General features: G+C 42.3%; 1 protein-coding gene across 2 annotated transcripts; it reads left to right on the top strand.

Annotated features, from left to right (window-relative positions):
* Positions 1-624: 624 nt before the first annotated feature.
* On the top strand, positions 625-16,966 carry LOC106567523 (non-selective voltage-gated ion channel VDAC1). Of its 2 annotated transcripts, XM_014136870.3 has the most exons (9): positions 625-762; positions 4,810-4,879; positions 5,798-5,847; positions 8,120-8,272; positions 8,650-8,702; positions 8,935-9,162; positions 13,171-13,321; positions 13,499-13,556; positions 15,966-16,966. In XM_014136870.3, exons 2-9 carry the CDS (start codon positions 4,813-4,815, stop codon positions 16,055-16,057), a joined length of 852 nt encoding a protein of 283 aa, XP_013992345.1. In that variant the 5' UTR covers positions 625-762; positions 4,810-4,812; the 3' UTR covers positions 16,058-16,966. The 2 variants fall into 2 exon arrangements, with proteins under 2 accessions (XP_013992345.1, XP_082816366.1); XM_082960240.1 differs by lacking the exons at positions 625-762; positions 15,966-16,966 and adding an exon at positions 2,780-2,800 and having other exon boundaries at positions 13,499-13,561.
* Positions 16,967-17,022: the final 56 nt, after the last annotated feature.

Below are 17,022 nucleotides of genomic sequence, written 5' to 3'. Positions count from 1 at the left end.
TATTTTCACTAGATAATAGCTGGAGGTATTTGCTGCCAGCTGCACCCTAACTATGACAGAGGAAGTCGTGGGGTTTGGCAGGGTTCCACACAACCACTTCCACACTATTCTATGAAAACAAGTTACACACTATTTCACAAAAAGCTTTGCACCTATGCTGCCATACACAACACTCATGAGGCTCACAAGAGTGCAGAACACAGTATAGAAACTGGCACTGAGGTGACTTGTATATGACAAATAAAAGTTCAAAATTGCAACTGCATGATAGGCTTACACATAAAAAGGCCTTCACAATATGCACATTTTTAATGTATAAATTGCGTTAAACAGCCAGGATTTGCTGGGGATACAGATAATGCCTTACAGAAGTCGATTGTGATGAGTGCTCAACGTCACCTCCTGCCTCTCCTGTGCAACGTTGATGCGACATTCCTGCATTCCAGCGATTAGGCTACTCGTTGACCAGGGACGGTTTTGTTATAAGCCCATAATGATGGGGATTGGTGAGGAGGTGGGACGAGCTGATTCTAGATCGGCTGTTAACGGTGGCGGGTTTGAAGCCTACCGATGACGCGCTATGCGGACGTCAAACGATCGACAGCGCGTGCGCCACAAAGACAACGCAAGAGTCATGCCTCTTTTTTTTTCATACGCTTGCTTGACTTCTAGCGTGTGAAACGCTGTGGCACCTCCTCTTACCCCTCCCGTTGTCGAGTTGACAGGAATCTCCTCAGGCAGGGTTGGAAAGCACTGACAGAGGTATGTTGAAATGTAGCTAGTATTGTGGCATATTATGGGGCACTATTGTTCTAGACATTGACCTCTTGGCTTGAGTCGGAAGAGATGGCACGCGTATCCACCACGCAACCAGTAACGTTGCGTTAGAAGCAGTCCAGGAGGAGAAATGCTGATCAGCAAACCGCAAGCTAGCCTGATGAGTTAGCTATCTGGCTAGCTAACTACGTGAACATGGCCTCGAGTAACTACCTAATACCCTGACGCATTCTTATTTGAATTGAATGAGCTTAGGTACTGTTCTCTGCATTTTGATTAAAGTTACTAGCTATAGCCAGCGATAATGTGCAGTGTATGCGCTTGTCCCGCAGTCCACCAATTGCTTGCCAACCTCTGCAAGCGAGCAAGTTTTCTACTTCGTTAGCAAGTAAGCTAAAGATGTTTAAGCACAAGCAGTGATGTTTCTGCCGCCTTGTTGCATAACCCCTTGGACATCACCAGGCAGAAGGACTGCTCGTATCAGGCAGCAGGTTGCAGATTCTGTGACAACTGTCTGGGAAACGTGTACATTGCATTTCCATCTCTCTAGTGTACATGGAACGTGAGACCCGTTGTCAGACAGATGGTTTAATGCAACAATGCTAACGTTCTCAATTGACTGCTTGATCAATCTCCTATCTCAAGGTCCTGTCAGTCGATGTTCCCTTGATATTTCTGTTCAGATATGCTTATTTGAAAAAGCTATCGTCTGATGAGATTTCATTGACTTTGTGCAACGGAGTATTTCTATCTCAAGAGGGACCAGAAGGACACATTATGTGGCTTTCCTTGAAGACCCTGTTATGTAGACTAGCTAGTACATTCCTCAAGACCCCACGGACATTATTCTCTGTATGGCCTAATATTCTAACCTCTCCCACCAATAATGATCCTCAAAGGTTCAGTGCTTCTTCCTGTGTGTGTATTTGTGTAATGTGTGTGAGCGGGATGTGTGTGTGTGTATTCTGGAATGCCTGATGTTTGACACTTCCTGTCTCCTACCGTGGTCCCCTTCGAGCGAGTGCCTGTTGGTCACTGAAGATGGCTCGTATTAAAAACTGAATTCTGAACTGAAATGTGCCTTCCGCATTTAACCCAACCTCTGAATCAGAGAGGTGCGGGGGGCTTCCTTAATCCACATCCACGTCTTTGGCGTCCGGGGAACAATCTGTCGTTCTGCCTTGCTCGGGGGCAGAATGACAGATCTTTACCTTGTCAGTTCTGGGATTCGATCCAGAAACCTTTCGCTTACTGGCCCAATGCTCTACCACTAGGCTACCAGCCACCCCACTGAATTTCAAAGCATGTAGAAATGAGAGATGTGTAATAATTGGTTTTGGGTGTCACTAAACCATGCATTTACACTGAACAAAAATATAAACTAAAGTGTTGGTCCTATGTTTCATGAGCTGAAATGAAGGGTCACAAATGTTCCATACGCACATTATTATACATTTTTTCTAGTTTTGTGCACAAATGTGTTTCCATCACTGTTAGTGAGCATTTCTCCTTTACCAAGATAATCCATCCACTTGACAGGTGTGGCATATCAAGAAGCTGATTAAACAGCATGATCATTACATGGGTGCACCTTGTGCAGGGCACAATAAAAGGCCACTCTAAAATGTGCAGTTTTGTCACATCACAATGCCACAGATGTCTGAAGTTTTGAGGGAGCATGCAATTGGTATGCTATTGCCATATAATTGAATGTTAATTTCTCTAACATGTGCCACCTCCAACATCGTTTTACAGAAACCGTCTCAGGGGAGCTCATCTGCATGCTCGTCATCCTCACCAGGGTCTTGACCTGACTGCAGTTCGGCATTGTAACCGATGTCAGTGGGCAAAAGCTCACCATCGATGGCCACTGGCACGCTGGAGAAGTGTGCTCTTCACGGATGAATCCCGGTTTCAACTGTACCAGGCAGATGGCAGACAGCGTGCATGGCGTCGTGTGGGCGAGCGATTTGCTTATGTCAACGTTGTGAACAGATTACCCCATAGTGGCGGTGGGGTTATGGTATTGGCAGGCATAAGCTACGTACATCGAACATAATTGGATTGTATTGATGGTAATTTGAATGCGCAGAGATACTGTGACAAGATCCTGAGGCCCATTGTCGTGAATTCATCCGCTGCCATCACATCATGTTTCAGCATTATAATGCACGGCACCATTTCGCAAGGATCTCTACAAAATTCCTGGAAGCTGAAAATGTCCCAGTTCTTCCATGGCTTGCATACTTACCAGAAATTTCACCCATTGAGCATGTTTGGGATGCTCTAGATCGATGTGTACGACAGCGTGTTCAAGTTCCCGCCAATATCCAACGACTTCACACAGCTATTGAATAGGAATGGGACAACTTTTCACAGACCATAATCAACAGCCTTATCAACTCTATGCGAAGGAGATGTTTTAAATTTTTTTTAAATTTCAGTTTTATTTAACTAGTTGAGAGCAAGTTTTCATTTACAACTGCGACCTGGCCAAGATAAAGCACAGCAGTTCGACACATACAACAACACAGAGTTACACATGGAATAAACAAACATACAGTCAATAATACAGTAGAAAAAATAAAAATCTATATACAGTGGGTGCAAATGAGGTAAGATAAGGGAGGTAAGGCAATAAATAGGCCATGGTGGCGAAGTAATTACAATATAGCAATTAGACACTGGAATGGTAGATGTGCAGAAGTTGAATGTGCAAGTAGAGATACTGGGGTGCAAATGAGCAAGAGATAGATAGATAGATAAATAAATAAATACAGTATGGGGATGAGGTAGTTGGGTGGGCAGTTTACAGATGGGCTATGTACAGGTGCAGTGATCTGTGAGCTGCTCTGACAGCTGGTGCGGGAGTTATTGGTCTCCAGCTTCAGTGATTTTTGCAGTTCGTTCTAGTCATTGGCAGCAGAGAACTGGAAGGAAAGGCGGCCAAAGGAGGAATTGGCTTTGGGGGTGACCAGTGAGATATACCTGCTGGAGCGTGTGCTACGGGTGGGTGCTGCTATGGTGACCAGTGAGCTGAGATAAGGCGGGGCTTTACTTTATGTATCGGGCTGCATGAGGCAAGTGCTGGTCACACCAGGTTTTCTGATCCACACCCCTACTTTTTTATTTTAAGGAATCTGTGGCCAACAGATGTCTTTATTCCCAGTCATGTGAAATCCATAGATGAGGGCCTAATGAATTTATTAGTAAAATCTTTGAAATTGTTGCGTTTATTTTTGTTCAGTGTATGACAGGGAGAAAGGTGTAGTAATTTATCATTAATATTCTATTAAATAGTGTTTGAAGGAAGTGATCGAGGCTGTAGGCTATGTGGCATGCGCTGCTGTACAAAATAGCCATTTGGGCTATAGGCTATTCTGTTTGCAAATTAGCATTGTGCACACGTGTGTAGAGGGCAAGTGTTCTAGTTTAAGCCTAGTCTTGGACGAAAAAGCATGATCAATGCCGAAATCCTTTATGGAATCTGCAACAAGCAGATTTTTCCCTCCTGTTACTCAACATTGAAGTCTCTGCCCACACATTCTCTTATAGCAAGAGTGGAGTTGAGGTTGTCTAACAAGTGATAAAACACATCTAACCTTCCATTTAGAAATCACTTATTGATTCATTAGCTGACCCTTCTGTGTTTTTGCGTTTTTAATTTGGCTGTCAGTCCAGTGTATCAGGTTTGGCTGCTGTTGTGAAATCTCTAGCCCGGCAAGGCAAGCACATCACCCTTTTTCTGATGAGTCAGAGCAAACGGGTTAGTCTGTTCAGGCAGATGTGAGGCATGTCTGCCTGCCCCTCCCCCTACCGGGCCACCCCGTCCATCAATGACCTCAAACCTCTCCCACCTCCTCCCCCACACGCAGTGTTCTCTCCTCAGTTGCTATGTCAGTGAAGGCCTAGCACACTGCTAATGCTTTATGTATGCCATTGCTATCTCACAGAGCTTTGTGCTAAGCAGTAGCCTAACACAAAGCTGTCCTTTTTTTCCCTTGTGATTTTTTTTATTTTATTTTTTTACAGATAATGGCCGTTCCTCCTACCTATGTTGACCTTGGCAAGTCCGCCAAGGATGTCTTTACCAAGGGATACGGTGAGCACTGAGCAGTACTACTTACTATCCACTATTTCCTAGATCATTCTTCAACTCAGCCTTTGCTCCTGTCCTGCAGAGAATCAGGAGTGGACTGTAGTCGTACTGGCCTAGTGTTATAGCCATTTGGTAAACCCTCTAGTTTAGACTGGCTGTCCTTAGGCAGTTATTGACTGAGAGACACAAAGCTGTACTGAGCTATTGAGGCCTAGGCCTTATTATGGGGATTCCCAGGTAAATCCCCCAGGCGAGGGTGGGACGACCAGCACACTGCCTCACAGAGATGGATGGGAAGGAAGCTGGTGCGGTGAACTGTGCCTGACGTGACAATGTACTCTAGTGTAGAAACTAGGGCTGGGAAAGATGCCAGTATCGCAGTACTCGTTAGTATCGTGGCAAGGAAACAAAGCACATTTAACTTTAGGAAAACAGCCCAAATGTTGGAAACAAACATCCATTATGTAGTCATCCTGAGTCACATTTATGGAGAAAAATATTGTGATACTGGTATTGTCACAGCCCTAGTAGAAACCACATCAAATCAATAAACTCAATCTATCAATGTAATGTAATAGTTGTAATGGATGTGTGATAGGCTAGACTGGTATTTCTCAGAGAGGGATGTATTGAACAGTGGTTTACAGTGCATTCGGAAAGTATTCAGACCCCTTGACTTTTTCCATATTTTGTTACGTTATGTCACTTCATAAGCACTGTATGTGTTTATGAAGTGATAAAATAAGTCTGCAAGAGACGGCATGCTTATTTTGAAAACAACAGAAGCCATGCGTTAACAGATTGCTAGGAATGTTAGTGGAAATAATGAACTGAACAGGAATATATCATCAGTTTAAAAAGCACTCATAGAATATATTGTAATTACAACAGTTTGATTTAATTTTCTTCCATGCCTTTCAGGTTTTGGTCTCATCAAGCTGGACTTGAAAACAAAGTCAGAGAATGGACTGGTAAGTTCCACTGCAATCCGTATACCCCTTGAGCCAAAAGAAGTGAACAGGTCAGGGTTCCATAGCCACAGGCAGAACAGTTGAAACTGGAGTAGCAGCACGACCAGGTGGACTGGGGACAGCAAGGAGTCATCAGGCCAGGTAGTCCTGAGGCATGGTCCTAGGGCTCAGGTCCTCAGAGAGAGAGAAAAATAGAGAGAGAATTAGAGAGAGCATACTTAAATTCACACAGGACTCCGGATAAGACAGGAGAAATACTCCAGATATAACAGCATATAATAGCATCCCGACACATAAATTATTGCAGCGTAAATACTGGCGGCTGAGACAGGAGGGGTCGGGAGACACTGTGGCCCCGTCCGACGATACCCCCGGACAGGGCCAAACAGGCAGGATATAACCCCACCCACTTTGCCAAAGCACAGCCCCCACACCACTAGAGGGATATCTTCAACCACCAACTTACCATCCTGAGAAGGCCGAGTATAGCCCATGAAGATCTCCCCCACTGCACAACCCAAGGGGGCGCGCCAACTCGGACAGGAAGATCACGTCAGTGACTCATCCCACTCAAGTGACGCACCCCTCCTAGGGACGGCATGGAAGAGCACCAGTAAGCCAGTGACTCAGCCCCTGTAATAGGGTTAGAGGCAGAGAATCCAAGTGGAGAGAGGGGAACCGGCCAGGCAGAGACAGCAAGGGCGGTTCGTTGCTCCAGTGCCTTTCCGTTCACCTTCACACTCCTGGGCCAGACTACACTCAATCATAGGACCTACTGAAGAGATGAGTCTTCAATAAAGACTTAAAGGTCGAGACCGAGTCTGCGTCTCTCACATTGGTAGGCAGACCATTCCATAAAAATGGAGCTCTATAGAAGAAAGCCCTGCCTCCAGCTGTTTGCTTAGAAATCCTAGGGACAATAAAGAGGCCTGAGTCTTGTGACCGTAGCGTACGTGTAGGTATGTACGGCAGGACCAAATCGGAAAGATGGGTAGGCGCAAGCCCATGTAATGCTTTGTAGGTTAGCAGTAAAACCTTGAAATCAGCCCTTGCCTTAACAGGAAGCCAGTGTAGAGAGGCTAGCACTGGAGTAATATGATCACCTTTTTTGGTTCTAGTCAAGATTCTAGCAGCCGTGTTTAGCACTAAATTAAGTTTATTTAGTGCTTTATTCGGGTAGCCGGAAAGTAGAGCATTGCAGTAGTCTAACCTAGAAGTGACAAAAGCACGGATTCATTTTTCTGCATCATTTTTGGACAGAAAGTTTCAGATTTTTGCAATGTTACGTAGATGGAAAAAAGCTGTCCTTGAAACAGTCTTGATGAACAAAAATATAAACGCAACATTAAACAATTTCAAAGATTTTACTGAGTTACAGTTATGAGGAAATCAGTCAATTGAAATAAATGAATTATGCCCTAATCAATGGATTTTACATGACTGGGAATACTGATATGCATCTGTTGGTCACAGATACCATCAAAAAAATGGGCCTCACAATGGGCTTTAGGATCTCGTCACGGTATTCTGTGCATTGAAATTGATCAAATGCAATTGTGTTTGTTGTCTGTAGCTTATGACTGCCCATACCATAACTCCTTCTGCCACCATGGGGTACTCTGTTCACAAAATTGACATCAGCAAACCGCTCACCCACACAACGCCATACACCTGGTTTACGGTTGTGAGGCCGGTTGAATGTACTACCAGATTCTCTAAAATGACATTGGAGGCAGCTTATGGTAGAGAAATTAACATTACATTCTCTGGCAAACGCTATGGTGGACATTCCTGCAGTCAGCATGCCAATTGCACTCTCCCTCAACTTGAGACATCTGTGGCATTGTGTTGTGACAAAACTTCACATTTTACAGTGGCCTTTTATTGTCCCCAAAACAAGGTGCAGCTGTGTAATGATCATGCTGTTTAATCAGCTTCTTGATATGCCACACCTGTCAGATGGATGGATTATCTTGGTAAAGAATAAATGCTCACTAGTAGGGATGTAAACAAATTTGTGCACAAAATCTGAGAGAAATAAGCGGCTTTTTTATTTCGGCTCAATAAACACGGGACCAACACTTTACATGTTGTGTTTATATTTTTCTTCTGTTTAGTTATCTGGCTCATCGACACCTGTGAAAGACCTCTCGGATTGTCCGCGTCACTTGTGATGTGCCAATGTGGTCCTCAGCGATCCAAATCCTCACTAATAATGTCTGATGCTATAATAACGTGATCACATCTGACCTCTGTTTGACCCCAATCCCAGGAGTTCACCAGCACGGGCTCTGCCAACACAGAGACGAGCAAAGTGGCCGGCACCCTGGAGACCAAGTACAAGTGGGCCGAACACGGACTGACCTTCACTGAGAAGTGGAACACCGACAACACTCTGGGCACCGAGATCACTCTGGAGGACCAGGTCAGGACTATGTGTTCTTTAGATCAGGGTGTACTCTAGTCCGTTTTCTTCAATCTGTCATTGTTCGAAGGGTGCTATAAGCCAATGAGTGTAAATATAAAAAAGATCAGCACTCACTGACTTGTTTCATTGATTTTTATTATATATTTTACGACTATATATACACATAACTTTACATGTTTAGTCTTCTTCGTGTGGGAGTCTGTTCCCTATGGGGCCCCCCACCCTGTTAAGTGGTGAAATGCTCATAGCAATATGCCTTTTAATTACGCAACGATGCTTTCTTAATCGTTCTTTCCATCTGTCTCGGAAATTAATTTACTTAACCTCTCCATCTTTCTTAACCTCTCCATCTTTCTCTCACCTTCTCCCTTCAGTTGGCCAAAGGGCTTAAACTGACGTTTGATTCCTCCTTCTCGCCAAACACTGGGTAAGAAGTGGCTATCCAATTAATTCAGTGAAGATAGCATTTAATTGTTTCACAATGTTAATTAATTGCAATCAATGATGTCATCACACAATACATGTTGCCATTTTTTTTGTTCTGCTCAGCTCAATGTAGATTGTTGGATGTATTTGCCATTCTGTCACTGTGATTCCTATATTACCTCATACTCACAAGTTTTTCCTTCCTTCCATTCCTCTCATATCCCCACCTCCAGCAAGAAGAGTGGTAAGATTAAGACTGGCTACAAGAGGGAGCACATCAACCTGGGGTGTGATGTGGACTATGACATTAACGGGACGGCTGTGCACGGCATGGCGGTGGTGGGCTACGAGGGCTGGCTGGCCGGCTACCAGATGACCTTTGAGGCCGGGAAGAACAGGGTCACCCAGAGCAACTTCGCCGTGGGCTACAAGACCGACGAGTTCCAGCTCCACACAAATGTGTAAGTAGATATATTTATTTAACTAGGCAAGTCAGATAATAGCAAATTCTTATTTACAATGACGGCCTACCCCGTCATTGTATAGATGCATAAATATGGTTCAGGTAGGCCTCCGCGCTTCAGCAAACAATGGAAGTAAGAAGGGGGCTCAACAACACTGACAGTAAGCCAGTGATGGAGCTTAACAACACTGACAGTAAGCCAGTGATGGAGCTTAACAACACTGACAGTAAGCCAGTGATGGGGCTTAACAACACTGACAGTAAGCCAGTGATGGGGCTTAACAACACTGACAGTAAGCCAGTGATGGGGCTTAGGGGACCATATATATGGTCTTTAAGACCCTTATCCAAAATGATTTACAGTGATGAAGTATTTTGTATATATGGCACACCCCCAACTCTGTTGCAAGCACCATGCTCCAACCATCTGAGCTTTTTGAACGACTAGTCACTAACATTTTGTTTCCAGCTCTGAACTATGAGAGCTGACGTTGTCTGGACACTAGCAGCCCTAAGCACTTGCAGTCTCTCTGGTCCCTCAGATGCAGACTGGCAGTTATTTTATGTATCCCACATGGATGGGATTTGTCAAAGGGCTTTGTTGGTAGGATAGTAAGCTAACCTCCTGCCGCGACCTTGCCTTCCATTCATGATCACTTTTTTGACAAGGTCAATTAGCTCTGAGACATGGCTATTTAATAATTTGACAGCTCATCCTTGATATACACTGAGTGTACAAAACATTATGAACACCTGCTCTTTCCATGACAGACTGACCAGGGGAATCTAGGTGAAGCTATGATCCTTTATTGATGTCACCTGTTAAATCCACTTCAATCAGTGTAGATGAAGAGGAGACAGGTTAAAGAAGGAGTTTTAAGCCTTTAGACAATTGAGACTTGAGCTGTGTTCGCATACCCATACGAACATATTGTATACTACATAATGAGTATATACTACTTACTATATACTATTAGTTAATTTTAGTATACTGTAAACGAATGGTATCCTTTCAGTTGAGCTTATTCTGTCTACTGGAAGTTGATGCTGTTGCTATGCAACCTATTGTTTGCATAACAAATTACTAGCTAGTCTTCAGGTGTGTTCGTAAATTCAATCTGGAGTGTCAGAGTGCGTTCTGGAGCGCATACTGGAATCTCTGGCCCAGGAGTAGGATTGATCCGAGTGTTCTGACCTCACTGGCAGTCAAGCACCCAAGCTAACTGGCTAGCTACTTCCAGACACAAATGAGAGAACAGCTCACTCTGACCAATTTACCCACCCTAGCAGAGCTGGTAGGCAGTTTTTATGTTATCCAGACTGTTGGTAACTGTAATGGTGCTGCTGGCAACAATTTAATTACACTTTTTTGCTGACATTTACTGACACCGGCCACATTCAACGGGTGTTGAGCGTTTGTAAATTCATCAGTTATTCTGCGCTCTGGTACAGTCAGACCAGAGTGCTCTGAAATCGGAGTAGGTAGCCAGAGAGAATTTACAAACACACCCGAACCACTTTACCACTTAGCTAAGCTATAAATGACGTGAATAATCAAGTTAATAAATGTTGGGTAGTTAGCATAAAGTAAATATACTGGCAAGTCCGATATATTAGTAGCCAAATGACGTTACAGTAGGTAGCTAACATAGCATATCATTACAACAGTATGTACCGGGTATGTGGTTTGTAAGGATAGCGTAGCTAGCAAATTGTCAGCCAACATAACGTGTAACGTAACTTATTTGAAAAGTAATTACTTTATTACATTGCTCAACATTTTCATAACATTTGTCATAATTTGTTAAAGCAACAAATTTGTATCCGCTTTCGTCAGACTTCAGCTGCATATTTTCCGCCATTTTCCTCTTTTTCTGTAGAATTGAATTACTGACCCGAAAAGCACGGAAAAAGTGTCCATTGCTTGTATACTTTGTATTTTGGCGAATGTAGTACGACATCTGGGAACTTTTGGCATGCTAACTATATCCATACTATGACCAATAAGCATATACAAACACTGTTATGGATTGTGTATGTGTGCTATTCAGAGGGTGAATGGGGAAAGACAAAAGATTTCAGTGCCTTTGAACAGGGTATGGTAGTAGGTGCCAGGCGCACCGGTTTGAGTGTGTCAAGAACTGCAACGCTGCTGGGTTTTTCACGCTCAACAGTGTCATGACGTTGGCCTGTGGGTAAGGTTTATGACCCCCATAAATACCTTTCTCCCTTCCCCTCTCTCTCTGACCCTACTGAAGGACTGTTGAATAGCCTTTGTTAAATATAGAGAGCCTGGGAACATCAAATAAATGGGGGAAAAGGAACCATATTTCGGTAATAAAACCAGTTGAAAATATGCGTTGGAACATAATGAATATGGATGTCAGTTCGGTTGTCATCTGAGACATTATGACTGATGACAGGATGTCATAAACTGTACTTGGGAAAGTATACACCCTCTAGTTATCAGAGTCACATGGAATTGTTATGCAATTGAAATGTTTGATATTGAAATTGTTTGTTAGGAGATTAAATGTAATTTTAGCTTCCAATTGAGAGAATTGGGTTTTCATAAGGAAAGTGCCCTGCTTGATCAGTGGCCCGCCCCTGTGAAGAGACAGGGGTCATAAACGATGAAACACATCCTTCTCCCCTCGCCGCTATATAAGAGAATGACACAATGTAACCAGTTAGTTCCACTACGTGAGGTCTGCAGCCTCTGCGTTAAAAGGACACATGTCAAGTACAGAACTAAGCCAACCTCGGCGTGAGCTTTGGTTGTGAATGGTATGAACTTTGAACGCTCATTCACTACAGAAGTGATACTTCCTAGCCGTTGAGTTAGCAGCGGCCGCTGTAGACGTGGACTAGGAAAGGACGGACGACGGATCCAGTCTAACACACGACGAAGATACCACAACGTATCCAATTTACCACCAGAGACATTCTTCCGAGGACAGGAAGATCTGTTGGGCAACCCGGCCAGCATCTACGACCAACCTACCGAAGCGCAGCTCAGAGTAAATATTTATTGCATTTTCCTTTTCCAAATGGGCGGTAATTTAGAATGCATACGATGATGTATTTACGATAGCATAGCTGCTGTTTCTTTTGTTCCTCAGTCTTCCCGCTCTTTCATTCAAGCCCAACCCCCTTTCTTTGTGTAACAAGCCGCCATGTCGGCTCCGTCCACCAGGGACGTTTTCTGTATGACATAATTTGTATTCTGTGTATATGTAATTCTGTGTGATTAGTTAGGTATTTAGTAAATAAATAATTAAACCCAATTTTGTATTGCTGATTCAACTTGTTAGCCAGGTTTTGTGAAGATAACCAAGAATTTACAACTTTCATTATGAGACTGAAAATAAGGTGACGATTAATATTGACTGCTATCGATGTAAAATAATACTAAGTTTAAGAGTTTATTCGGAAGATAACGGCTCTATAAACACTCTTCCGTGGTGTCCCGACTTTCTAGTTAATTACATTTACATGATTAGCTAATCAGGTGATATTAATTACAGAGAAAGGATTTTATAGGATAGCATGTCATTTCACTTAATCCGGCATAGCCAAAGACACGACAACAGTTTCCCGTGTGTATCAAGAATGGTTCACCACCCAAAGGACATCCAGCCGACTCGAAACAACTGTGGGAAGCATCGATGTCAACATGGGCCAGCATCCCTGTGGAACGCTTTCCACACCTTGTAGAGTCCATGCCCGACGAATTTAGACTTTTCTCAGGGCAAAAGGGGGTGTAACTCAATATTAGAAAGTTGTTCCTAATGTTTTGTACACTCAGTTTGATAGTTTAGACTGTGAATATTGATCTTCTGATTGCAATTCATGTGATATTAGGTAGTTGTAACAGTTCTTGTTTTAGTTTTTTTATTGAACATGAATACTGGAATGGATAGTGATGTTGCAATATACTTGCATACATGTTAGTTCCCCATTCTCATAGTAATAATGACTAACCTTCTTTTTTTTTTTATGACAGAAATGACGGCACCGAGTTCGGGGGCTCCATCTACCAGAAGGTGAACGACCAGCTGGAGACAGCAGTCAACCTGGCTTGGACCGCTGGCAACAGCAACACCCACTTTGGCATTGCAGCCAAGTACCAGATTGATGCCGACGCATCTTTCTCGGTAAGGGGCCACTCTATCTAGTCCTCTTACTGGCTGAGACATGACCTCCGCCTGGGGTCACATTCAGGGGACAGGTAGAGGGAGTTACTAGGCTAATAAGTTTAAAATGATTTTTTAACTTTTTAATTTTTTTATCCTATCATAATCATGTTTCTAATCTATACATTTCTCCAACAGGCCAGAGTGAACAACTCTAGCCTCGTGGGCCTGGGATACACTCAGACTCTGAAGCCTGGTTAGTAATTTTCAAAAGTTTTATTAAAATGTCTTGTGAAATATTATTTTTCTCCATGCCAGTGTAGATGAAATGTGCAGTTGAAATACCTTTCCACTGTATTTAGGGAAGAAATGACAGAACAGCAGCGTGCACTTGATCTTTGACCTCCTCAGCCAGTCAATGAGCCCTGATCTTGTCACTTGTCACTAGGGCTGTTGCGGTGACCGTATTACCACCACACCGGCGGTCACGAGTAATGAAGGCAGGCAAATTCCACGTGACTGTTTAGTCATGGTAATTAGGCTTCTCCAAGCTCTGATGCTGCTGATGGTCATTAGTAGCCTACCAAACTTGCTAACTGCCTCGTCCTCAGCACTCTATTGTCCCTTTAATCACTCTGACATCAATGCAAATGTATTTGAAAATCTAATCAAACACTTCTTGAGAGCTCATGTTGCACAACATTTCAGTAGGCTATGCAATTGCGTGAGAAAACAGAGTGATGGCCTCTATTAAAAAGAGGAGCATCAGCTTTCTATAGGCTAGGCCTACTATATTTATTTCTCAACTTCCCTAATATTAATGTTTATATTTACAACAGGAGTATAGCCTACCTGGCTGGCATGAAAATAAACCACAGGGAAAAGCATCCTCCATTCTCTATTTAAGTGCATAGATTCCATGTATTTTTTTCCCCGCTGTGCCTATTTCGATACAGGTGCATGATAAGGGTCCATTCTAAATCAAACACATTTCACATATGATGTAGTATATGTAAAGACAAGATTAAATCAATAATAGTCTGATGGGTGACAATATTGACCTATCACTTGTGAATTATATATTATCTATTTTTTGACTTTTTCGAATCAGTCGCACACCGCATGTAGCCTAGCCCATAGGCCTATATGTTTTAATACTGTTTGTATCACAACTAAAGTGGCTAAATAACTTCTTAAAATGAAGCACATTAATCCGCTTTACAAGGGGTGTAGAGCCTAACTGGCATACATAAGCAGCATGTGAGTTTCAAGTTTGGGGAAGATCATTTTCACCATAAAAATGTACTTTTTATAATAAAAGAATTGCATTTGTGGTCACTTGATAATGGTGTTTTCTGTTAATGGAACATTTGTGCTTATAGCCTACTACCATGTGCACATTGCTGCGCCTATAATGTGAAGAAATAGCCTAATAGTTTATCAAGATTTAAAGCTAAATGTTCTGATTTGTTGCGTCAGCCACATTGCGTAAAAATTGTTTTTTTGATACTAGTGGTTGTATTAATTTGGGATCTATCGAATCCCACAACTGTCCCAGACTATGTTTGGAATATTTAGTTCTTGCTTAGAATATAATAGGTCAAACTTTTTACGATGGGGTGTATTGACATTGGCTAGTGCTTTTGCTGTTCTTTAGGCCTACTCATCTTGTTGGCTGGCAAAAAGTATATGTGGACAGTTCTTCTAATATCTTCAATATGCACCTCGGAATTGGATAAGGACGCGTGCAGTTGTGTCCCCGATGTGTCTGTCTTCACTTGTAGCCTGTGAGAAAGACCTGATCACGTAATGGAGTGCGCAGCACTCAGGGAGAAAGGCACAACGGCCACTGGCCACAAATGGCATGGATTTTTTTAGGGTGCATTATGGCCACAGAAAGGGGATGCCGCTGTGAAATTCTAAGCATTATCAAGTGCTTGTCAAATTGCGAATGAGTGACTACTGTAGTGTGTACAGCCTGTGCAAAAAACAAGGCAGAGCTCATGCCTTCCAAGCTACTTTTTTCAAATCAACATTAGTCGCATCATGCAGCCTTACAATGTATTAAAAATCAAACATATACTCCAATGTTTGTAGAACAACTAAAGTTACATTAATAACTCTAAATTATGCATATAGGAATACCTATTTCTTTGTTAACCGCTCAACACAGAATAGCCCCGTGTGTGCACTCCCTCAAATCTTTTGGAGAAAATATCCTTTCTATTTTATTCAGCTTTTTTCAATTGTATTCTTCAAACTATAAAATAATAAAAATAATGCCACGGAATTCTTAGCAAATCTTGTCTGCTAAATTAACTAGTGTAGCCTATAGCCATTTGGCATAGCCAGATCAGGACCTAACATAAGGACAACTCAGAGTATGCTATTCTGTTCTTCTGAAATAAGACTACATTTTCTTCATATCATGCTTCTTTAGACCTGTATAAAATAAATAATGGATTTATTGTGAAGGTGTAGGCTATGTTACATGGATTTATTATACTTTTTCAAATGTAGGTATTCCAAAGGTCTGGAAGCCAGGAGATGCTAAATGTTAATTTGACATTAACTTGACAATTACCGGCTGACAATTTCGTGATCACCACAGCCGTACTTGTTACTCCCTCTTGTTGATGTATTGTCTCTGTCTCTCTGTCTACAGGCATTAAGCTGACCCTTTCTGCTCTCCTGGATGGGAAAAACATTAACACCGGCGGGCACAAGCTCGGTCTCGGCCTAGAGTTTGAGGCATAAGGCAAGGAACACAACAACCCCAAACCTCCAAATATTTTATTGAAATAGCTATCCTCACAACCTTGTTTCCCTTACAGTAGATGTGCTTTGGTTGAGGTGAGGCGGCACACGTGGGGAAATCACACTACAGTTGATATTCCACTTTTACAGGACCATTTCAGATCAAATATTTTTCGGAATACAGGGCCCAGTTTAGTATAAAACTATAAGATGTTTTAAAGGTCGGCAAAACATAAAAATGAAAAAGGTCTGTTAAGGTCTTATGCATTTGTATTTCACTACAATCATGTAAACACTAATATATTTCTATTTTTTTTTTCCCAAAGCGGATAAGAGAAAATAAGATACTGTAGATAAAATAAAAAAAAGGATTTGGTAAACATACAGTTTACTTTCTGTCCACATGGTGGGGCTGTTGCATTAAACAGATCATTGGTACTGGATTACAACATTAACATTCCTTGGTGAAATATTCCTCTGTAATGGAGAGTTCTCTCCTTGTAAACACTCTGACAAAGAAGGGAAGTGTCTAAGATATTATATTATTATGGGATGGGTAAGTGGTCCTTCACTTAAGCAGCATTAGCTCTGAGGCACTAAATAGGGCACTACTTTTTGGGAATATGGTGCCATTTAGGATAAAAACCTGTTTTTGACTCGTCTGTCTGTGCATTTGGTGTGAATTATTTTTTATTAACAATATTCTTGAATACTTAACCTGCCTGTGAAGTTTAAGGCAAACCTCAATTGTTCCTAAAGAGAAAGGTAACATGTCCTGCACACTATTCAGCATCCCTCTTAATACAAATGCTTTTACAAGGAATGGTAGTCTTCCGATGATGGTGTTGGAACAGACAAACTCTGTGTACCTGACGTTGTTACTCCCTGTTCAATAAAGAACATCTTGAATGCCTTTGTGCTTTTTTTCACCCATAATGCAATGATAATGGAAACAAAAGCCTTGG

The sequence above is a fragment of the Salmo salar genome, chromosome 13 (genome assembly GCF_965601325.2).
Source record: "Salmo salar chromosome 13, fSalSal1, whole genome shotgun sequence".
NCBI classification, from domain to species: domain Eukaryota; kingdom Metazoa; phylum Chordata; class Actinopteri; order Salmoniformes; family Salmonidae; genus Salmo; species Salmo salar.
Note: the sequence above shows the minus strand (reverse complement) of the source record. Positions and strands in the feature narration are given on the sequence as shown.